Genomic DNA, 23,987 nt, shown 5'->3' with positions numbered 1-23,987 from the left:
CACCAGAGGTAAGATGGGATTCAGTGTCTCGCCAAAGGACACTTCGACACATGGGTGGGCAAGGCAGGAATTAAACCCAGTTGATCGTCATACCACTGCACCATGGACGCGCCAAGGACAAGATATATGGACAGGCATGGTTGGAACCCAATCTGACGATCCGCTCTACTTCTGCACCTCAAACAGCTATAACAGGAATTGGCGAACTTTTTGACTTGTCGGCCAGGATGGGTCCTAAAATTTGACAGAAGGGCCGGACCAGGAGCCACCTCATAAGAGAAAGAAATGACGTACAATCTCAACAAAAAAATGCAATAATTTTGATTGAAAATTTGTATATTTATGTTAAAACAAAACATGTTGAAGTTTATTTTTCAAAACTGTGGATTTTGTTCTCATTTTAGTGCCAGTTTCACCAATGGGCTGAAATCCCTCAGGGAAAAACACAAATTTATAGATGTTTGTGTTGGAATGATCGGAAAAAGACATTAAAAAACAGAAGAACAACAAAGCTTCCAACACCACATAAACACAGAATAACTTTTGTGCCTAAACAAATGTCAGTTTATTTATAGAGCGCAATCAATGGGGAAAACACCACTGAAAATAAGGGTTATAAAAATAATTAATTCCAGTTTGGCAGGCCAGATAATAATTTGACAGGCTGTGTATGACCCCTGGGCTGCAGTTTGCCCACCCCTGAACTATAAAAATGCAGTTATTGTCAGAGGCAGTCCAAAATACTGCAAATGTGGGGTTTGACCCAGCAGGTGGCATTCAGCTCACAGAGGAAGTGACCTCAGAACACACTAATGAGTCTCCTTATTAGTTTTATCACAAACATTCAATTATTAGGAAGTAAAGAGGTTATTTTTGTAATTCCAGCTAATACCAATAATGCATACAAGTCAGCTGCTGGCATGTTGGTGTGCTGTTCTTTAGATTTGTGCAAACAAGGAACACATTGTGACATATTGCTCTTCCTCCTGTTTCTTTCTTGCATTTGTTTCTGTTTTTTCAAACTGGGACCCTTGTTAGGAGATTTTTTTGCTCAAATAAATAAAGAAAGAAAAGAAAACCAGATGGAGACACCATCTGTAATCAGACAAAGTGATTGACTCTAGTTCTTCATTTCCATATTGAGCTGGCATAACACACACATACATGTTCAACCGCCAATGCTATGTCTCTGTCGTGTGAGGGTGTGTGCTGCCAGAGGACCGAGAGGCTGAAGCTCACTGATGACGCGTGGATATGAGGGGCTGAGGCAGACTGGACGACAGGTGGCGCTGGGTCCACGCAGCAGGACGTGGGTGTTTGAGTCCTGCTGCACCAGCCCACAGGCACACACAAACAAGGAGATGCACACACCCAGAAATGGGTGAGTCACAAAGACGATAAGCCTGGCTCTCTGCACGCTGCAAGCTGCAAATGGCATGTTTCCCAAAGGAGATAAAAATGAATATTTCCATTTGAGCCTAAAATAAAGCAACATTTTTAGCATCCTCTTGTTTACATCACCAATAAATGTGAGTTTTTCGAAAGGATTTTTTAACACTGAAGCACCATAGGTGATATGATCTATAGATTCTTGGAGCTCCAGTCTGTTTATTTGATCTTGATTCAGCCTGTGAGGCGATGGTGAAGTAGATGGCATCTTTCAGATCACGTCAACATTAAACACAGGTCCCGATGGGAGTAGCACCTACGCAACGCAGCCTTCCTGTGACCTGCATCCATCAGCTGGCTTTGCCTGTCACTAGCAGAGCTCCTCTGCTCCCACCAGTGGGGCCCGGCCCTGCCCAGGTTACCCCTGTCTCACGCCTTTGTTGAATTTTTCTCACGCCTCTTTTGGTTACAAAATGGAAATCCTACTTTTTGTTTTTTTTTCTTTTCCAAAGTGGAAGCTTATTGGAAAGTACCTGTGTGTCACACACATTCTCACGCTCTTCCCAAAATGCACCCTGGCTTTATTCAAGTCCAAGCCAACATACAAATCCACAGAAACCGAGCCGTGCTAGAAAGAATTTTTACTTCTCTCTCTTGAATTGCCTCTTGCTTTTGAGCGTCCCCTTTCCCCCCTGCACCCCTGCTCTGCACAAACACATTCCTCACTTTCGCTTCCTTTATTTCGTTTTGGCTCATGCACACGTCTTTTGCTGGCTGCTTGTTAGGTCCATGTTATTATTTGATTGCCCCTGAATGAGCATTTCTGTCTCCTTGAAATCCCAACAACCATTGTTCTGTGCGGACAGAAAGATTTCTGCAGGGACTGATAGGTATTTCTTAATTTGCTAACATGAGCCTAAAGGCAGTGAAGAGGAACAATAGTTTGATTTAATTAACTAGTGCAGCCTTAATACTGAGCTGGAGTCATGGTGATTTGTTTTAGATGATTTCGAACCTATAATTAGAGTTGTGAGTCAGACATTATGCACATAATTTCTTGGCTTGTATTCAGAAAAAAAAAGTTTTACTGAAAACTGTAAAGACTCTTGAAGCTGTCTCTGTTATCCATTGTACAGCTCCAAATTCAGTAACCAATTATATTTATTGGGAGTATTATAAAGCTGATTATTAGGAGCCTCTAGTGTGCAGAAGATAGATATTGAAGCCAACATTTGTACTCACTTATGTCCCTGACCTAACAGGTAAGAATGAAAGATTTGTCAGCTCTTGAGATTCATTCTATTTTTTGCTAAAGAGGAAGCAGGGCATCCTCAATCTACTACCAGGTTGTCTTTCATTCAGAAAGAACTGGCATTTGCAGTGTGTGTGGGTGGGAAAAAGGAGGAGGCTGCCTGTATTTTCTATCACGGCCGTCTATTTACTCCCCTCATTGCAGCAGCTCTGTATGTTGGATGCATTCCTGCACCTAATTTATTTCAGATGTTTAGAGCAAAATGACTGTGTGTGGGAGTCAAATTTTTTTTTTGGGTTAATTTCCACACAAAGATGTTTGGAACTTTACGTGTAAACAGGAAAGGAAGGTGTCCCCCTTCTCCTAAGAAGCGATCCTTGAAGCATTGTGCATTATTTTACGAAAACAGACAGTAATTGAGGTGAAATGATAGGGATGAGGAGAAAATAGAGAAGCCTTCTCCCCTCCCCCTTCCTGTGCTTCTGCAGCCCCTTCAGTGTTTGATGTCACTCTGAAAGAGCCAATCACGACCCTACGACTTCCCAGTTTTTCTGCCTCGCTCCTCCCGTTCCTTTGGTGCTTTATAAATGCCGTCACTACACTCTGCAGAGTCTACAATGTGCTGTCGTAGGGCCAGCAAGCAGTGTTCAAAGAGACAGCCACAGAGAGGAGCAGGCACAGGAGAACGTGTGAGTGGATTTTTAGATTTACAAGCCTCATCTCCTGACATTACAGCATTCATCATTTTCCTCCACTTCATCCCAAACTTCTTCTTTTTTATATCTTTTTTCCGTCTTCTTGTGCCGGCTTCTGTTTCTCCAGGCTGGAGGAGACGAACGTTAGAATCCCGGAGTCCAACGCTGTTGACCTGTTGGGATCTACGAGCCCGCCCAAAATGGGCTGCACGACTGGACATTTTGCTTGCCAGCCACAGCCACAAACTAACTCGGGACAGGAGAGCCAGTCCCTGGAGACTGGCGCTAAAGTCCCTGAAGTACTCTCCTCCCTGGAGCGTTTGTCTCAAGCCACCGGAGGCATGGAGAAGTCCTGGTACCGCTGCATATTTCCTTTTGGGATCATCTCTTTGGTCATTGGGGTGGCAGGAACAGGGGTTACCTACACTTACAACGACCTACCGCAGACTAAAGTGGTGTCGGTGGTCCTCTTAGTGATGGGCATTTTGCTCCTGTTGATGGCTACGGCATGCTGGACTGCCCACAAGAAGAAAAGAAGGAAAAAGAAGGAAGGGGGTTCATTCACCTCCGAGCAGTGTCCCCTCTAAAGAAAGAAAGATCATGGACACAAGTTATAGAATAGGGACATGGCCAAAGCGTGGAGCTCATGGTCTGGCTACAAAGTCTTCTCTTTACATCCTCTCAGTGCCAAATCCCATCTGTTCTTTATCCCAGAGTTAGTCTGGGAACTGAAGGACAGACAGACATGACACAGAGGATCTGTTTGGGCTGGACCACACCACTGGATTGGCAAAGGTGGGTCAACAATGCTTCACTCACACTTTCTTATCATTCGACAGCAGGTGTCCTGTGTCAAAACAACCCCCTGAGAGGGCCCTCACAAATATGCGTTGCAGACTGCGTGCATATTAACATGCATGGATGGTCCCCTGGAACCCTATAGCTGGTGGGAGCTCGCATGGACACCCAACCCGCTATGCCGAGCTGCTGTTGGAGTCAACACTGCCGTCACTAAGCACGTCAGTCGCAGCATTCCTGATACCGGGATAGGTGACTCTCCAAGAGACCAGAGGTGGGCCAAAGACGGCAACCCGATACCCATCCGAAAAAGCAGGACACTCGCGTCAGTGGCCAACGTCATTGGCTCATCCTGTGACACTGCAGCAATGTGTTGGGGGCTTTTTTTACGCAACGGGATAGTGGAACTTGAGTCCGGCAGGATCTTACTGGCATCTGTGTGGGAGATGAGCTGGACAGAGCCGAAGACCTGCTGGGGAACCGCAAGGTTTTCAAGTGAGCTTAGGGAAACTGGAACTTTGACTTCAACACCAAGAACCTGTGGATTTGCACATATCACCGCGTCTACGCAAGAAAACCTTTTTAGTCAAACTCTAAAAGGGACTTTTGTAGCTTCGATTCCCTTTTGCGGAAGCATTTGGGACACTGACTGCTTGCCTTATTATCAGTGTGTGAGCATTCTCGCCTGGCCTCGAGGTCTATGTGGGGCACCTCAACTCCACACGGGAGAGGCCAGGATTACTGAAGGACACTGCCCTAGGGGACATGCCACTGGAGGGACACTGACTGATCCGGCTCCTCTCCTGCTCCTCTGGCCCCTCCCGCTCGGTGCCTTGAGCAAGCACTCATGGAAAAAAGCTCTGAAACATTCCCCCCATTTCCATCTGAACTTCTTAGAGTTTACCCCCCCCCACCCCCCGCTCTTTCCCCTGTTTCCATCTGACACATATAACTACCATTTGTTATTACCTAGATTTTACTCATTTGTTCATTGTAGCTCATTCAGTGTATTTGCCTTTCTTTACCAAAGACGTTTGTGTCACAGAAATGATGATAAAAGCCTTCATTGGTCTGAAAATAGAACGTAAGCAGTTATGACTTTTGTAAAGGCTCTGAGTGACCGGAGTTTCCTTTTCCTGGATCTTTCTGTCAGAGAGTAACTGAATGTAACGTGGCTCATATCTGTTATTAGGGGCTTTTTGCTGGTGTGTGGACTCACTGGATGAGAAACATTTAAATATTGTCTTAAATTCTCCCTCAAGAGATTGAGTATAACTTTAGTTCACATCATTAGTCGTTAGCACTCATGAGTTTTTAAAACCTGTCATTAATCAATGTTCCATCGATCAATAAGTCAATGTTGAGGAAAACTAGTACGTGCGTGTAGTAACGCACAACTTCAAGGACTGTCACAAGGCCCAGCATACCAGCTGTGGCAGTTGCAGCAAACACTTGCCTGCCTCCGCTGACACGAGAAGTGTCAATCATTTTCACAGTGCGTTTAATGTCTCACACAGGATATTAAATGTCAACTGTACCCCCTAATTTTGACAACAGCAACGTAGAGGAAATCGTGGCAAAGTGGAAGTCTAAATCAGATTCTAGAAGTGAATTCCTTAAGCTTTTATGTGGGAGCTAGGTGTTTGTGCCGCAGCGAGACTGGGATCAGCCAACCTTAACGGAACATAATTATCAACGGAGGATATGATGTATTATTAGATGCAGCTTAAATGATTTCGCCCGAGCTGAAGTTTGGTCAGTCAACCTTAGGCTTTAGTCTCTAAAAAAGGGATTTCATAGAATATCTAAATTTTCAAACACATGCCCTAGCAGTTAATTTTTTGTTTTGTTTTCGTCCCAATTCACTCACTACTCCCTAACCCCCAAAGACTAAAAACCCCAAATATGACATCACCCATTTGCAGAAAAACCTAATAAAAATCTGTCTTCTGATGATGATAACTTTGATGATTTATCACGTACATTAATTATTTTAAAGTAACAATATAAATTTGGCCATCTAACAAGCATTAATACGCTGGTTTTTCGCCTAAACTTCTGAGACATTTTCAGGGCACTTGATTTGGATTTATTGATCCGGACACCTTCAAAAATAGTGAATGCCCTTTATAGATCACTTACTGATTGGTCCAAGTCAGTCAACGTATCTATGGCAACCAAATTTCGCCAATCAGGAGTGATTCGAGAGAATTTTTCAAATGTGTTCGATATAACTCCACCTACGTTTATTGAGGCACCTGATTGGTCAGTTAATAATTTGAATAACTCGCGTTACTGAAACAATATTGTGGAAAAAAATTTAAGATTTGCTAGAACGTTAAAAAAAAGGTAGTGAAGCAAGAATAGTTATTCAGACAATATAAGGACTGAGTAATTGCCGTTTTCTTTTCAATAGAAGTCTAAGGGATTTAGACTTTTTTGGCACTTCATGTTTAGAATATAAGGGGAAGGGCCACTCAGTCCAGTTTTCCATTTCAGACCCATGTTCTTTTACCACGCCATATTTTTATTGCACCAAACTTAATAGAATAAGTGATGATTCAAACTTTTATTTTGTTATTTTAAGCTTTTAAAATAAAAGAAAGAGCGAAGATGAATGATTTTAACTGGGGGATGAGTGCTAGCAACTATAAACGGAAACACAGACTACTAGTGAGGTACGCGCTCCTACTTTGTTGCCTTGGGTTATATGTGTCAATGCAAATGTCACATGTCTGCACACTGACTTTTTTATGTTAGTGTAGTTACAGTGCTAATTCTTGAAGCTGTATCGTGCCAGTAAAGACGTATAGACACTGACCAGATATCATTTCATTGAGATGTAAAGTGATTTGCCCTCTGCCTTCTGAATTATTCAAGGGAAAATCTACCTCTCTCTGCTGCAGGGATTTCTTTCCCTCTCTCAGAAGACAGCTTTGCTGTTCGCTTTTGCTGTTTGTCACTCTAGGAAGTGACACAAAAATATTTGGTCATGTGTTGCCTCTAATAGTTGTATATAGTCTTTTTTTAAATGTGTACTGTATATTTTCACTTACATGTAAATTGAAGCTACTTATGTATGCACTGCATTTAATAAATGTCCTGTGAACACTTTTGCTCCTGACTGTTTTCTTTGATTTGATTTAAAAGGGCTTTTTTTTTTCCTGATGGGTAGCAGAGATGAATCCTGTCTTGGTTGAACTGGACGAATCTCCTGACAGGGCTAAAAATACAGAAGACAAACGAGGAGTGGAAAGACAATGCATTGTTTAGACAGTTGAACAGATGGATTACAATTGCCCCTTCACGTTTCCCCGAAATATTAAATACATCTGTAGCTGATTGAACCACCTGAACCTTTCCTTTGCTTTGCGGCCAAATATAGACACATTGTCATGTGTCTTCCAAGATGGAATGACTTGCTGTGGTACGCACATGACATCTTGTCGCTAAGAAAACAAACAGATGCCTGTCACCTATAGAATAAATGACACCCCCTACTGGTAGGGTGTCTTCACGATGGCACTGACATCCAATACTGGGTTTAACAGGCCGCATATGAAAGTATTTCTGCTTATGTCAGTGGAAGTTCTTTCATATTGTTGGTGTGAAAAAAATAACTTTTTGTTATATGCTGACGGCAGTGGGTGTGGAGGGAACCATGTTTAGATCTTGCTACAGGGTGGAGGGGGTAACAGGGACAAAGTGCAGATGGGTGGAAGTGGTCATTTGGATTGCAAGGGTCAGCACAGATCACAGGAAACCAGATGGGAGCAACTCATCCGCCTCTTTATCTCCAGGGTTTGGCTTCAGACCCAAGCATTCAGCACAATTTTTGGCCCAAATGGAGCTGAATTATACAAAACTGACAAAGGTTTAGAAACACTCTCAAATCTGGCTATGAGCCACTGGTGGCCTGATGGTTTTATTTACCCTTGATTCAAATCAACAGCATCTGCGTAAAAGATGAATGTGTCTGCTTTTGATTAGTCACCGCCTCCAGCAGCCTTCTAATGCAGCCTTGGTAGTGGGAAAGGGGGGCATTGTAGCTTTGCGACAGCTGGTTTTGTAGACAGGTAGAGACTGACATTGCACAAGCCTGACCAGACAGTCAAATGAAATTAGATGTGAAATTATATTAAAATTCTGTCTTTCTGCGGTTATGACAATGGAGAAAGATGTGGTGAAAAGCGAGTTAATGGAATGATATCTGCATGTAAAAAAAAAATTAAAACCTAAAATTATGTGTGTGAATGCATTTAAATTTCCAATATGCAGTTTATTTTGTCTTTACTGCATGTATTATAAGAACATTAAACCACAAAGAAATGCAAATCCTAATTGCCAAATGTGCTACAACTTTTTTTTTTTTTTTTTGGTAAAATTTTTAGACTGGATGGAGAAAATCAAAATGTCATTTTAAGACTCCATTTAACTGCTTATTCGCTATCATTTACTTTCTGGATTTTTTAACATGGGAAAGTGGCTGAGATGGGTTGGAGTTTCTATGGAAACAGTGCATCCAGTTAAGGATGTCACAGCCCTTGCCCTGACTGAGGTCACTCAAGATAATTTGATCTTGATGCACCTCCAGTGTTTAAATTACGCAAAGAATATTTACCCATGTAGGTTAAGTGGAAATACGTTTTCTTTATTGTACAAGTTAAGATAAAAACCATAAATACATAACATTGCCTTGGAACATTTTTTAAAACATCCAAAAGCCTTTACTATCTTAAATGTAATTACTGAGTAGTAGCTTTGTTTGTAGCGATAAGATTAGGTGAGCAGGTGATGAACCGATCAATAGAAGGCTTGAAAGGAACAAAGGATTACTGGCTGTGCACTCTGGTCCTTTATAACCTCCTTCCAAAAACTAGCAATCAAGAGGACACTATTCAGCTAACAGAGTAGTTTATTTTTTCTCAATAGGGATGCAACAAAAAGGTCTTAATCATGTAGTTTTCTCCAAAGCAGCTGCTTCAGAGGCCAACTCAATCTGTTGCTTTCATTCATTCACTTGTGTTCTCGGTCACATGGTTACTGAGATGTGAAGTGATGTGATTCTGTAAGGGTTTGGAGGGGGGACTTGTTTTTGTTATCTCGTTAGGACTTTTGCTGGTATAAACAGAAACCTTGTTAGGGTGAGAAATCCTTTTGGGTCTGAAAGATTGGTCCTAATGAGGCAGAATGTAATTGCTGGATTCCTGGATTGGGTAAGGACTAAGGTGCGAATGGAGGTTAAGCTAAACTTGAATCTTAGGGTAAACTTTACAGGGCAAAACATTAGCGTGCTATATTGAATTTTGAACAAGTCCAAGCGTGTTTTGCTCTAAAAACAGCAGAATTTTTTTATTATTATTTTTTTCAGAATTGCAACTTAAATAGGAAAATTCGAAACAAGAAAAAAATAGTATTTAAAGTAAAGAAAAAACTTTTTTCAAAAGTCAAAGTTTAAGGAGGGTTTAAAGGTTTGTGCAACACCAAAGCCCTAATAAAAATATTTGTATTTTATTTTATTTTATTTTGCTTTGCTTTATTTTATTTTTGTTTTATTTTATAAATAAATAAACTAATAAAGGGGGGTAATAAAATAATCAAAATATTTTAAAAAATAACAAAAACAACACAAGAAAAATAAACATCTAAATAAAACAAAGGAGGGGGGTGTCCAGAAATAAATTTGTTGTTCTTTATATATATAATCTTAAAAGTAAGACTTATTGCCAAAATAATTTGAGTACCAATAAAGTATTTGCTGCTTTTTGGGTTGTACTATTCCAGCAAATAATCCTATTTGAGAAAGTTACCGTGTACCTGTCCCTTTAAAAGCGGTACCTTTAAATTGTCTATTTATTTGCCTACATATCCCATGATTCACGTCGAAAAGATATCTCTGTGGCCAGCTTCATATTCAGGTCATCCAATTGTATGGGCTTTGGGGCGAGCGCGTACTTCGAAATGGCATTACGCTATCCAATAGGATTGTCAACATACCCAGTTTATATCATCAGACCAATCACTGCCTCCGTTCTGCAGGCTGACTAATCAGAAAGTCTTGATGCCACCGATGGGCGTCATCATTATCCACCAATCAGATTGAATTATGAGTTTAAACCGTGGGCGCGGGCGGTCCTACACCGTAATCGGGGCGGGTCCAAATGAGGACATGCTTGAATTTGAATTCAGGCAGGAGCTAACAATTTATAGGATGTTAGCCGGTTATTGAAAGACAGCAAATATCGTTTCACTACTAATTTAGTTTTCTGATAAAAGCTACAAGTAATTTTGTTTATTTTAGGTAGTATCGTCTCATATTGCAGGCATTTGTTCGGTGTCGTATCTGCTTACATCGGTTTTAAGGAAGCCACTTGCAATGAAAGCGGGCGGTAAGTAACTTTTAATAACACCTTTTCATTTCTGACTAATAACATTTTAATTTACCGTGAAACAATTATTCAATATTTTGTGTTTTTACGGCTGTAAATATTCAGTTTATATTAGTTATAAATATTTAGACAGTTATGTGAAATGTTTAGCTACTGAACGATGCACTAGCTAAACTTCAAAGTTAGCACAAACATAAATTTCAGATAAAAGTCCTAAACTTTTCAATCAAAATGTGCTTGTTAATTGTATATATGTATTAATCGTTTTATAAATAAAACCAGAAACTTGATTAAAAAGAAGTTCAGCTTCAATCGAAATACGGGAGGGAAATTTGGGCGCTCATCTGATTCGATTTTTCCAACTCAAAATCTTACTTCAAACACATTTATTTGAATATTTAGGTCCAATATATACTTTAACCGCAATATTTTCTAAGTGAATTCTGATAAAATCGTTGATATTTGTTTTAAAACTTTATGATAGTTATTCAAATGAGCAGAGAAGACCACATGAGGGTGTGAGACGTTTGTCATTTCCATTGATGCAGGGAGTTGGACGGTGAATTTACTGTCATTAATTTCAAAGTATTTTCATATTTACTACTTTTTTTTATCATCAACTATGATCTGTTATTGCAAAAATATGTCATAAGTATTATTAAACACAGATTTAACTGTATTTTGTGAAAATTTACACCTAAAAATGTAATACTATGTGGGCCTAAGAGGTTGGTTAAAATAGAGGGAAAAAGCACATTTTTTCTTAAGCTTTTACATTTTAATGTATTTTTAAAAACTTTTTTCTAATGTTGATCAACCAACCTAAAAGACAACTGCCCCTCTTTATATGATGTGCAAATATTGATTTTTGCATGGATGTGAGAATGAGTTTTTTGCATTACCTTGTGAAGTGCTTTTGTATACTCCTGTGTACATCAAAGATGCTTCCATCTTCCACAAATCTACATATATTTACTGGATCTCTTGTTTTATTTATTTATTTATTTGTATTTTTTCCTTCCTCTGCAGTCGTCCACTGCCGTTGTTCAAAATGTTACTCAGTTCCAGCACGGAAGCGGGTTCGTAAACGCTCGCCGTCCCTCACGCTGCTGTCTCTGCCTGAGGAGATTCTTCTCTGTGTGCTCCAGTGTCTGTCTGCAGAAGACCTCCTCTCTGTCAGAGCAGTGAGTAAAGATGGATGCATTTAAATGATGCAGTTTGTGCTATAATGCATGTGCTGCATTATAAACAAACTCCAAGTGACTTATCTTTTTGCATCTTGTGACTAAATGCTATAAAGTTTCTTTTTGTTCAGGCTTTTTTTTTTTAAATCTAATTTTTTGTTCTTGGTTGTAGGTTCATTCTCAGCTGCGGGACATTGTAGACAACCACTCCAGTGTTTGGGCTAGGGTCAGTTTTAGAGACAGATGGCCATCCCCCAGCACCTTATGGCTATTTGAAAAGTATAGTTCCTTCTTACAAATAAATAAATAAAAAGCATTGTTGCTTGGCATTTATCTAGTTTTTAACTTCATTGTTCTTTATTTTTCTCAATCTAGAGCAGCAGAAAAAGGGAATTTCGAGGCTGCGGTGAAACTTGGCATTGCTTATTTATACAATGAAGGACGTAAGTACAACAATTCTACACTTTGGTCTCATTTTCAGACATGATAACAGCATAAAATCAAAAAACATCTTAAAGATGTCTTCAAAAGCACCAACAAGACATCATTATACGCACCCTTTGCATCATTAACTTAGAATTTATCCACAAGTAAGGAGCATGAAAAGGTATACAGGAACCAAATTGCATGTGGGTGCGTCTTGCCGCATTATCTAGAAGTATCGTCAGATCCTCAGCAGATGATTATCTCTATTATTCCTGACCAAAGTGGGCTGAGAGACATGGTTTCCATCTGACCTGCATTTCCTGATGAGCACATCAGTATTCCAGTATAAACGGTGGCACACCTCTTTGAAATAGTTTCATGAAATGATAAGAAAGCTATTAGGTATCAAAAAAGCAAATATAGTGCTGCGCTTATATCACGGCAAAGTTAGCAATTTTGTTTGTGCATTGTTGTCTCCAAAATTAAGAATATTCCATTTTTTAAGCATGTTTAGAGAGCTGAAACTGTTGGTTTTCGTAAAGCTAACCATTTTTTAAATGGAAACAAAAGAGGGATTATTAAATCAGATAAATTTGAATTATAAATCAGAGAAACAAACAGGAAGAAAATGATCAATCCTCAGAATGGTATATTTAAAAAAACACATATTTATACATGGTTAAAAAGCCAGAATTAGTCAAAGGTTAGTTTAAAACACATACATATACGATATAATACAAAATAAATATACAAATAGATATAAAATATGACATCACAGCATCCACACACCCTTTTTATAGCTTCAAACACTTCGTTATCATGAGCCTTTTCTACCTCTCTGTTTTTCAGCATTGCTGAGTGATGAAGGGCGAGCGGACGTCTGTGGTCGAAAGGCTTCCCACTTTTTCAGCTTGGCGGAAAGCGTGCGCTCTCCCAAAGCCAACCCCTTCACTTGGGTTTTCATCCGTCCGCCGTGGTCGCCCACCGGCAGCTGCTGCAAGGCCGTGGTGTTCGATCACCTCAAGGCCGAGTGCGACACGAACATGGTAGGTTGTTCTGCTGATATTGCTCCATCGGATTTTACTGTAATTTCTATATTTTTCTTCCACATTTGATGAACAAAGATGTGCTTTGAGGTCAATGGAGTGTAGAAAGTGTGTTTTTTATAAGCAAGTTACATTATAACGATTAGTGTTTATTTTCTGCTTCTGGAAAATACTCAAAAGGACTGACAGGAAGTCTGCAGAAACTATTACTAGCCTGTCGAATTTAGAGCATTTACACCGACTGACTTTTATTGACGTATTTTTTTGTGGAGAATTTTTATTTTTTCTACGTGTTTCATTATTGATTCTTTCTCTGCAGGAGAAGAAGGGTCCCCTGTTGCACTGTTTGGCCAGAGTTCTGCTGCTGTTCGAAGTGAGTGAAAGCTGGGTTTAATCTGACTGTTTGAGGTGTCGTTGGTTCTGTTTCTGTCAGCATCTAATGAATATGTCAGCCTGTGTGTTGCCTGTCATGGGGAGCTGTTAGTTAAGTCATTAGAAACCCACTAAGATGGAATAATTGTTTTTTGATTTTGACTGTTTTCATAATGTTTAGAGGTTAAATTGTGGCTTTTTTTTTTTTTTTTAGGATGAAGAGAGAAGATCAGAGGCCATATCGATGCTGGGGGAGTCGTCACAGGCTGGCTGTCTCCAAAGCTCATACCTGCTGTGGCTGCATAGTCGTAAAGATGCTGTAAGTTCAAATGAATGAAAAAAATTATCAACGTAATTCATTCGTCACACGTTTCATCAGAATAAACCGTTTTGACATGCAGTTTTGTCAAATCCTGAAGAGGGAGAGACGGCAGGATGATAATTTCTTAATTCCAAGAGCTATCACACAGAGCTGTAAAGTCTGTGTGATTTCATGGCGCAGAATGAGCACCATAACCCACCCATCTAAATCAGAAGGACATTTTGATTGAAATGAGTAGAATCAGGTATTATGAATGGCGTGTTTACATGAAGCATTTTTATTCTGATTAGGTTTTAATCAGATTAATACTGATACCTGGCCTTTGCATATCTGCCAAAACTAGATAAAGTCTCCTAAACCTCCCAATCCAGCTTTATCTCACCAACATATTGAATGGAAATAGGAGTTAAAATAGACAGGAATTTAACTATTTTGAGTCAAAATAAGTTTGAAATCAAAATTAAACCAGTAGTTTAGCTAAAATTACTGAATAGCTGTGCATAATGTTCATTAAAGCAGTAGCTGTAGCATTTCCCTCCACACAAAGCCCATAAAGCCTCACTATCTTGTAGCCAGAATTACAGCATGTGTTGTGGGAATGTTTAAAACGGCTTCAGTATCGCTGCATCATAACAGTCTCACAGCATGCCAGTTTCCACACTGTTGTCCCGGCTTTTTCCTCCCTCCTGGCATTCACTTTGGGTGAAGTAGCCGTCAAACCTGTTGGTGTGAAAGTCCCAGCAGACATTCATTCTGCTGGTTCTGTGGATGCCCTTTTGTTTTGTTCTTTATCTATCAGTCTAGAAGTGTATTGATGAGTGACTTCACTATCACAATGTGAAATAGTGATATAATCTGTGTCTGATTATTAGGTGTTGGATCCAGGACGGTACCTTCAGAGTGTACGGACCCTCAGGGACTATGCTGGCAAAGGATGCTGGGAGGCACAGGTACGGAGCCAACATTTTCCTTGGCAGTCTTAGACGTTGTTCTTTTTGCTCTCTTGGTCTCGTAAATCAGAAAAAAACAAGTTTTGACAGCGTTTCATCATTTTGAACCATCTAAAAATCCTCTTTGAAGTGCTATCATGCATTTTCTAAAGGGCTTGACAGTCGTTGACATACTCGATTCTTCCCTTCATCTCCCGGCTGAATTCTAATAATGTGACTCATCTGAATTGTAAGATCTGCAATTATAGCTGTAAGCTGGTGCGGGACGGTTCGACGAACTGTCAAGCCCTCTTTGGTTAGAGAGTTCTAACATTTATGTGTGTGGGGGGGTCTCTCCTCAGTTGTCTCTGGCTAAAGTGTGCAGCACCAGGAACCCGCTGGGGTTGGAGTCCAAAGCCTGCTCGGACATCGTAGCTCAGCTCTTCAATTCTTCCTCTGCGGCGGCACAGCACAGCGTTCACGGCCTCCTGAGAAGAGGCATCAAGGACACTATGAGGTACAAAAAACTCAGCACCATGCCGCTGGAATCATTATTTAATATTAGAAAATGTGCACAGTTAACCTTTTTGATGACTCACTGCTGTGATTTGGCTGGGCCAGCTAAAGGTCTCTCTAAGAACAGCACATTTTATATTGTTTTTCTAATTTAATGTATTGTAGTGGTGCCACAAACGATTATTTTTAATAGTCCACTAATCACTGATTATTTTTTCTGATTGGTCGACTAATCGGGTCATATGCAAACTGGATGTAAAGCACACATCTTAATCATCATTAGCTTTAAACTAACTAAAAACTAGATATATAGCATTACCGATGATGTTGGTGTGAATGCTGTAAGCTGAATTTGGTCGCTTAAGATGCTGAAGTTGATAGCCAGCTAAAATATTAGTTAAATTTTCCTAAAAAACTGAAAGAAGCCCAAGTTAGCCAAAATAGCTAGCATACACTTGAAATATTAGCTAAACTCCAAAATGGCTGAAAAAACAAAAAAAAACTAAATTAGCCAAAATAGTTAGCATGCAGCTGAAATATTAGCTAAACTCTAAAATAGCATTAAAAATAATAAAAGCCTAAATTAGCCAAAACAGTTAGCACGCAGCTGAAATATTAACTAAACTTCAAAATAGCCTAAAAAACAAAAAAAACTAAATTAGCCAAAATAGTTAGCATGCAGCTGAAATATTAGCTAAACTCTAAAATAGCATTAAAAATAATAAAAGCCTAAATTAGCCAAAACAGTTAGCATGCAGCTGAAATATTAGCTAAACTCCAAAATAACCTAAAAAAAACCTTAATAAATGCCAAAATAGTCCAAAAAGCTAGCATAATGCTGTTATAGCTTTTAACTTTACTACACTCAGACTCCATATATTATAAAGTACCGACTAATCGACTATTAAATTAGTCGTGGATTATTTTAATAGTCGACTAAGTCGACTAATCGTGGCAGTCCTACTGTATTGCAGGTACATCCTGGTGGACTGGCTCGTGGAGGTCACCACCATGAAGGACTTCTCCAGCCAGACGCTACATGTGACGGTGAGCTGCGTGGACCGCTACCTGGCTCTCCGGTCTGTCCCTAAGGCCCGCCTCCAGTTGTTAGGAATCGCCTGCATGGTTGTTTGCACACGGTGAGGACTCACTAAAGCATATTTGCGTTAATATCCCTCTGGATCATTTTTTTTCCCTATAACTTAACGTATGAATCGTTTTTTAAATTATTTTTGAAGGTATATCAGTAAAGAAATCTTGACCATACGAGAAGCTGTTTGGCTCACAGACAACACCTACAAATACGAAGATCTGGTCCGAATGATGGGAGAAGTCGTGTCTGTGCTAGATGGAAAAATCCGGGTTTGTATTGAAACTATTGTAAGAAAATTCCACATTCCGAGAAATTTTGTGTTCTAAATTTTTGCACATGTTCAGGGCGCCACTCTGCTAGATTATGGGGAGGTGCTGCTCTACCTGCTCCCCCTGGAGAGGCGAACCACTCACCTGTTCAGCTACATCTGCGAGCTGTCGCTGCTCTACTCCGCCCTCACATCACCACCTCCCGCCAAACTGGCCTGTGCCGCACTTCTCCTAACACGAGCACTACATCATTATGGTAATAACAATCGCTGCTCACACACACATGCAACCATGTTTGAAAGTGAATGAATTTATAGTTTTGTTTGTGTATTGAGTTTATGTTCACCTCAGTGGTTTTTTTTTTATGACTTCTGCAGGCCCCGTCTGGCCGGCGCTGTTAGCCGACTACACAGGATTTTCCAAGCAGGACCTCGTCCCCCTTTCTGTGCTGCTTTATGTCAAGTGGTAAGTTTGTTGCTGCTTCAGTGTTCATGTCTAGAGTTCATACAAGATCTTAAAGTCCTGAAAAATCACTAAAAAGCTTTTTTTATTTTTTTATGATTCACGTGCACACTTTTTACACACTGACACACTTTCAAGAACTTGCTAAACGCAGGTTCACACTGGACAAACAGGGAGGGGCTTCTTCTTTTTTTCCTTTTGTCTAATAGTGCATCTACAGTTGGAAGAGGCTTGTTGCAAAATCTGGTCAATCTTGTTTTCTTTCACAGCTCTATTACGATATATGTTAAAATTGATGTCATACAATTATTAGTTTCTCCAATTTTCAAACAGTTGACACTTCTGTGAATTAAAGGCGAAATCATCGGTACGCCTCTACCAATCTGGGTCCCTGAGTGGTCAAAGTTTGACCTTGCTTAACTTCCAATTTGTGTACACCAAGCCCCAAAAACGGTCGTAAAAACTCACAAACATGAGAGTTTTGAAGCCCAAAATGTGGATTTACTCGCGTTTACAAAGACTTTTTACTGGAAGTGGCCTCTTGAACGCACATTGTAGAGATCGATGTACATGTAGCTTCACAGTGACTCCCACACAGATGTAACCATGTTTGTTCTGCTTATTTAAAATTAAGATAAAAGGAATTGATTGGTTACATGTCTGGATGTTCTGTGTTGATCCGATATTGATTAGGTAATCTATTGGTTTCCAAAGCACATAGGTTTAAAAGCAAACAAACACACAAGATAATGGCGTTTGACATTAAAACATTTACAACCTTTCAGAGTGAAAAAATGGTTTTCTATTGAGATTTTTAATATCAATAGTAATTCCCTTGTTAATAATAATAAACAAAAATTATATAGCACCTTTTCAAAACAGCAGTCACAAAGTGCTTTACACAGGAGACAAATATATATTAAAAACACTAAAAATATGTAAACATATTTTTGTTTTTCCACATCATTCTGGCTTAAATCACAGTAAAGTCCCACTCTAATGTCAGGAGACCAGGGTTGGTAATAGGAACTTAAACCATTTAAAATATTANNNNAAAAAAAAAAAAAAAAAAATCATGGTGAAACAAACATGGTGGCATGGCAGATGACCTGACACTGAGAAACTGAAAACCCAGATACTTAAATACACTAAAGTTAATTAACTAATTGAAGACAGCTGTGGATAATTTAACATGGTGAGACTGACGGGGAAAACAGAACCTGACTAAACCTAAGCACAGAATCATGACATTCGATCACCTTTTAATCTATTTACAAAGCATTTCCAGTTGTTTTTTTTTTTTTTTTTTAAAGATTATGCCAATTTTAGCCTTAATCAAGGGTGATTTAGGGCAGGGGTCTGCAACCTGCGGCTCCAGAGCCACATGTGGCTCGTTTATCTCTCCATAGTGGCTCTCTGGCTGAAAAAATATAAAATAATAGTTATTTTAAAAAAAAAAAGAGTTTAGCTAATATTATAGCAACATGCTAAAGTTTTTGGCTAATTTGTTATCAAGTGGGGTTTTTAGGCTAGTTAAGAGTTTAGCTTTTATGTTAGCAACATGCCAATGTTTTTGGCAAATTTAATTTACTGAAGAATTTTTGGCTATTATGGAGATTGGATAGTGTTTAAGCTACGAGCTAGCTTTTTTGGGGGGTTAATTTGCTATCTACTGAAGTTTTTTTTAGGCTAATTTGGAATTTACGTAATATTTTAGCAATATGCTAATATTTTGGGCTAATTTGTTATCTACTAGGGGTTTTAAGGTTAATTTAGAGTTTAGCAAATATTTTAGCAACAGGCTAACGTTTTTGATTAATTTAGTTTACTGAGAAATTTTATTCTATTTTGGAGTTCAGCTAGTAAGTAAGAAACAAGCTAGCTTGTTAACTTTGCATCTACTTAGGTAAAAGGTAAATACATTTAAAAAGAAAATTGAGAGATGCTAGGTTCTTTTTATATTTTTGCTTTTGTTTGAGCCAAAAATTGACATAATTCTTATATATGAATGTAAATCCAAATTTCTCAAACGCTAAAGTAAATTTATACTGCTCCTTTTAGGTTTTGATCAGTAGAAAACAAGGCCAAAGTGGCTCTTTTACTGTTAGAGGTTGCAGACCCCTGATCTGGGGCTTGGTTTCTGCAGAACAACAGTAATTCATTTGAAATTTACCTCTTACTTCTGGGCGGGATTGTTGGCGTGAAGAAACCCTGCCCTCTTTCCCCTCCACATTGCTGAGATGGTGCTTGTTGCGTATTTTCTACGTCATTAACTCTTTTTCAAACAGCCTGCTCTTAATTCAAGCCGATTTGAATAAAGAAATACCTCAAGTTTATTTTTCTTTATAAATGCCCTCCACCATCAAAAAAATACCACAAGAACATGTTAAAAACACCTAAATTGTCATTGGATAGGGTCTTGAATAGTTTACTTTCTCCTGTTAAAGTGCTCGTTTGCAAACGAGGTCAAATTAAGGCTGTAGAGGGTGTGCACTGATCACATGACGTTGTCTTCCTCGCCTCATTGGCTGAGAAAGGTTTTGCAGTCTTCACTGCCCCACTGATGAACCTCTCAAGATGTCTGGAAAGGTCACCTGAAAGATGAAGCCAGGGGTCGTCACATCAAATAGCTTAACTCTGCCGGACTCTGACTCACACCTAATGACAAAATCAATGATTGCTGTACTGAAATGCTGTAATCCATAATCCTACCAGATGTTTAGCACAGCGGCATGTGTCATCATCACCTGATGTGTTTTTTACCCAGCAGAGAATGCTTTTCTCGGCTACATCATCACGTTTGGATTGCAGCTTCTCTTTGCTCCTAATTCGCCACAGAAGCTAAAGTGTTGCCATGCTTTCATTTTTTTTTTTTTTTTTTTTTTTTTTGCCTGAAGGGCAAGATGTGTGATGACACACCGTCTGCTGTCGGAGAATCATCAGTTTGCAGAAAAGAGAAAGTCGAAGATTCTCTTAAAATGTTAAAGGGCAGAGCATCGTTTAAGATTCCATGACCACCACCTACTTCACAGTCGGTGGCATCAGATTCAATGAAACAGCAGATAAATATCTACTTTAATGCTGCATCCGATTTCTATTTAAATGTTGCTCCAGCTGGCCTGTGAGGTCACGTGCACACCCTCTAAAGATGGCACAGATTTTATCCAAACCCTATAATTCCATGCATTTAGTTCATGTAATTTGTGGCACTTTAGAAAATCACATCAGCAAAAGTTCAGAGATAAACTTCCAGTTTGCATCAAGATTTCATGCAGTAAATGTCATCAGCTGTGCTGTATCTTTGTGTGATGTTTGTGGTAAAAATCTGAGATTCTGTGGAGTACAGATTTATATTTATCAAAATGTGTTTTCGTATTATTTTTGTTGAGGATAAATGCTTGTCAGTAAAGGATTTTTGTTTTAATCTGAAGGTAAATAAAAATATATTTGATTAAATTTAGCTCAAAGAATGTTTTATAAAACCTGAAAAAGTTTGTTATTAAATTGCTCAAAGGGAGATTTATACGAGTAAATTACAGATGGAGAAGCATTGATATTTGTCTGTATAAATTGCTAACAGGAATTCAGAAATTGCAGTTTGGCTCATCATTTTTTTTAATTTTCTTTAGTTTCAGTGACGATGTCCCAAAAGATTACAGACACGTCTCTCTCACTGGAGTGAAGCAGCGATTTGAGGATGAGGTTTTCCACCAAATCAGCAAAGAAAAGGTTTGTTTTGTTTCTTTCTTTTTATTAAACAGATCAGATAAATACATTTATTTTGCAGCTTTCATCTTATGCTGGATTTTATTTATTTATTGTCCTCAAAAAGGTGATGGATTACAAAGAGCTCTGTCAAATATTGGAGATTCCTGAGGTGGAGCCTGAGATGGAGCCTCCCAGTCCCACCAGTGGTCAACCTGCAGACATCCACACCTTCCTGGCTTCTCCATCCAGCACCAACAAGAGGTACGGCAAATTAACTCAACAGAGTAGCCAAAATCCATCATGGACAATCCTCTACATCATCATGCAGTGGAGCACTTCAGGAAGGAGCACTTTCACAGATTTTTCTAAGTGTATATATGTGTCATTTATTATTTATCTGCTGTTTTTATTAGAGCTATGGTAACAAGATAGTGTCCCCCTTGCGGAACAATAAAGTTTTATTCTATTCTAAACTTTAAACTAATTTAACTTAAATCTAAGTGCATTTTTTAGTGTTATTTACTATCTATCTGATGTTTTTATTTATTTCTATGGTAAAAAGATAGTGTCCCCATTGTGGGAACAATAAAGTTTTATTCTATTTGAACCAATTGAACATATAAGTCACTACTTACCTGAAATGGACTGCTAATTTAGCTCATTTAGTATAAAAATCAAATAGATGATCATTACTGGCACTATATTTAATGCCCATTTTTTTATGCAATTTCATTTTTTATTTTTTTGACAAATCAGCTAAAAAAATCAAATTGTGTGACTCTACAAAAGATATAAATATATATTTTTTTACATATAAGAACCAAAAATTGTTAAGTGAATCAAAAATTCTTTAATATTTCAGCATTAAAATGTTATTTTGTGTCGTATTTGGCTTAATTATTGTGTAAATGATGACAAGCTGTCAAACAAATTCACCCATGGCAGTCAAATGACCACAGCCCCTGCCGTCTTTCTTGCTCATTTGTCATGGCCGCCGTGACAAACAAATGCGTGAACTCTTTATCCAGAAGGTGTTTCATTATTTTCTGCCATCTGTGAGAGGCTCGCGTGACTCACCGTCCCCCCTCTCTGTTCTTTAGGAGACGGGATGACGGCATGCGACCCGGCAGAGGCAGCCTGGTAGCCACACCAACGGCAGAGCTGTCCAATCAGGAGGAGATGCTGCTGGGAGACATACTGGACTGGAGTCTGGAGTCTTCATGCTCTGGTTATGAGGGGGACCAAGAGGAAGAAAGTGAGACGGAGAAAGATTCTGACAGTAAGTATGAAGATGTCCGTAAAGTTACTCTCTGTGAATTTAAAAAAAGAGTTTTTATGTAAGGATTTAAATGTATTTTTATTTATTTTCCTCCAAAGCTTCTATGATCTCAATCCAACTGCGTCCACTGGCTAATGAAGAAAACCATCTGGAACATTGCAGAGCTCTGTCCAGCGACGAAGACAGTATTTGTGAAGCAAAAAGTGAGGTAAACAATATCTCTCAAGGACACAAATCCGCCTCCTTATCTCCAGACCTTCACAGCTCAGGATACTCATCCGTCCAGAGTGTGAGCCCATCGTCCTCCTCCATTATGCCCTCCCCCGTCAAGACATTTACGGGCTCGCTGGGCGTGGCCTCTGCTAATGCCCAGCCGGGTTTCCGCCTCCTGGAGCCCACGCTGAGGTCCCGGGGCACCTCCAGCAAACAAGTGAAGAGAAAAAACGCTGCAGCTCATAGTGGAAGTGACATGGAAAAGTGAGAGGAGAAGGAGGAGTGTCACACCCATGCAGGGTTCTGATGCTGGAAACGTTTGGTTTATCGATGCTCAGTTTCTCACCTTCAGCACTTTTTTTTTTTATTCATGGTATTCTTGATGATGTTCCTGGTGCCAATGAGTCTGCACTGATCAGGCAGCTGCTGTCAAATCAAAAGATTCACATTTTACAGAAAAAAGATGGGAAGCAAACATGATAACAAAAATGTAGGTTGAGCATAAATGATATGGATTTTTCTATAAGGTTACATTTCAGTGACGAGTTTCTTGGCACAGAGAAACAAATCCACCTCCTATAAAACCACTTGAACGTGACTTGACTTTACTCAGGAGTCTAATACAATGGTTGCCTTGTCACTTGGTTTACAGCTTCTACAACAGCCTATCTCAGATTACGTTTGATAGTCGGAAAAAAAATCAAACCTTTGGGGATCTTTTCTTCCCCGATTGGTTTATTGTTCGTCGTCTGTTTTTATTTTATTTTTTTATAATAAAAAAACAAGCTGTCATGTTTTTGTGACTGAGTTGAGGGCAAATTGCCCGTACAAGAATTCATCTTGTATTTGTCATGTCTGCATCAGAAGCCCACAGAATATGTTAGTGGTAATTCGTCTGTGTCGCTCCATACTTACTATTTTTTTGCCAAAGGTACTGTGGTTTCATCTGTTTTTCATGTATATCTGCAGAATAGGGTTGGAAAAAAGAAAAACTGTGAAATAACTTGATGAGTTGTCAAAAATTACTGGTCTTGTTGTGCTGTAATAATTTTTCTTTTATAACTGTGGCACACTAATCCCATCAGGAGCCCCACTCGTTACGTTTTTCACTAAGTCGTGCTGATAATGACAAACTCATGACTAGATGGGTGATTCATTAAAAAACCTTGTTTTGTTTTGCTCTCCGCAGTCATGAATATTCAGTATTTGAAGCAACACGAAGCTGCAATGCTGAGTTGTACTCTTGATCAGGTCTAGCACTTTCACTGTTAGGAGTGCAAACCCATTGAAATGTAATTGGTCTGATGCTTGAACAATCAATACGAAAGTATTAAAACAGATTTGCATTTCTTGACCCAAATGGAAACTGGAGGAGTTGTTGCACATTGGGGTTTCATAGGACTTTTCGCCCTTTCAGGAGTGCATGACTTCCAAGTGACTGTGACTAACTGTAAATACATTTTTTTAATGTACATAGTGATATGTATAAATGGCAAAGACAATATGGAAAATGCCACTACTTTGCATTGTTTGTCTCTCCAAAGAAGCAGGTTTCTATGTAAACTCTTTTTTTTAAGTGCATTGTTTTGTAAAGTTCCAATAAAAAACATTTTTTAAATATAGCACATCTGGTTCGTATTGTGTT

The 23,987-nt window shown here is 39.1% G+C and overlaps 2 protein-coding genes and 1 long non-coding RNA gene across 3 annotated transcripts; 2 read left to right on the top strand and 1 right to left on the bottom strand.

Moving 5' to 3' along the window:
• The first annotated feature begins 3,193 nt into the window (after nt 1-3,193).
• LOC112146844 lies at nt 3,194-7,251 on the top strand. The gene is made up of 2 exons (XM_024272876.2): nt 3,194-3,330; nt 3,464-7,251. The coding sequence occupies exon 2, from the start codon at nt 4,254-4,256 to the stop codon at nt 5,220-5,222; it is 969 nt and encodes a 322-aa protein (XP_024128644.1). The 5' UTR covers nt 3,194-3,330; nt 3,464-4,253; the 3' UTR covers nt 5,223-7,251.
• Nucleotides 7,252-10,077: 2,826 nt separating this feature from the next.
• On the top strand, nt 10,078-23,964 carry ccnf (cyclin F). Its single transcript, XM_024272937.2, has 17 exons — nt 10,078-10,523; nt 11,553-11,707; nt 11,880-11,986; nt 12,083-12,150; nt 12,983-13,179; nt 13,499-13,552; nt 13,766-13,870; nt 14,746-14,823; nt 15,165-15,319; nt 16,293-16,457; nt 16,557-16,680; nt 16,756-16,936; nt 17,058-17,145; nt 20,772-20,871; nt 20,975-21,111; nt 21,951-22,129; nt 22,228-23,964. The coding sequence occupies exons 1-17, from the start codon at nt 10,511-10,513 to the stop codon at nt 22,608-22,610; spliced, it is 2,289 nt and encodes a 762-aa protein (XP_024128705.1). The 5' UTR covers nt 10,078-10,510; the 3' UTR covers nt 22,611-23,964.
• On the bottom strand, nt 12,766-15,527 carry LOC112146884. The gene is made up of 4 exons (XR_002919330.2): nt 15,386-15,527; nt 15,135-15,290; nt 14,767-14,881; nt 12,766-14,593 (listed from the first exon to the last, which is right to left on the bottom strand). It is a non-coding gene; the product is annotated as an uncharacterized LOC112146884 (long non-coding RNA).
• Nucleotides 23,965-23,987: the final 23 nt, after the last annotated feature.

This window comes from Oryzias melastigma, linkage group LG8 (assembly GCF_002922805.2).
Source record: "Oryzias melastigma strain HK-1 linkage group LG8, ASM292280v2, whole genome shotgun sequence".
NCBI classification, from domain to species: Eukaryota; Metazoa; Chordata; class Actinopteri; order Beloniformes; family Adrianichthyidae; genus Oryzias; species Oryzias melastigma.
This window is presented reverse-complemented; position numbering and strand designations above follow the sequence as displayed.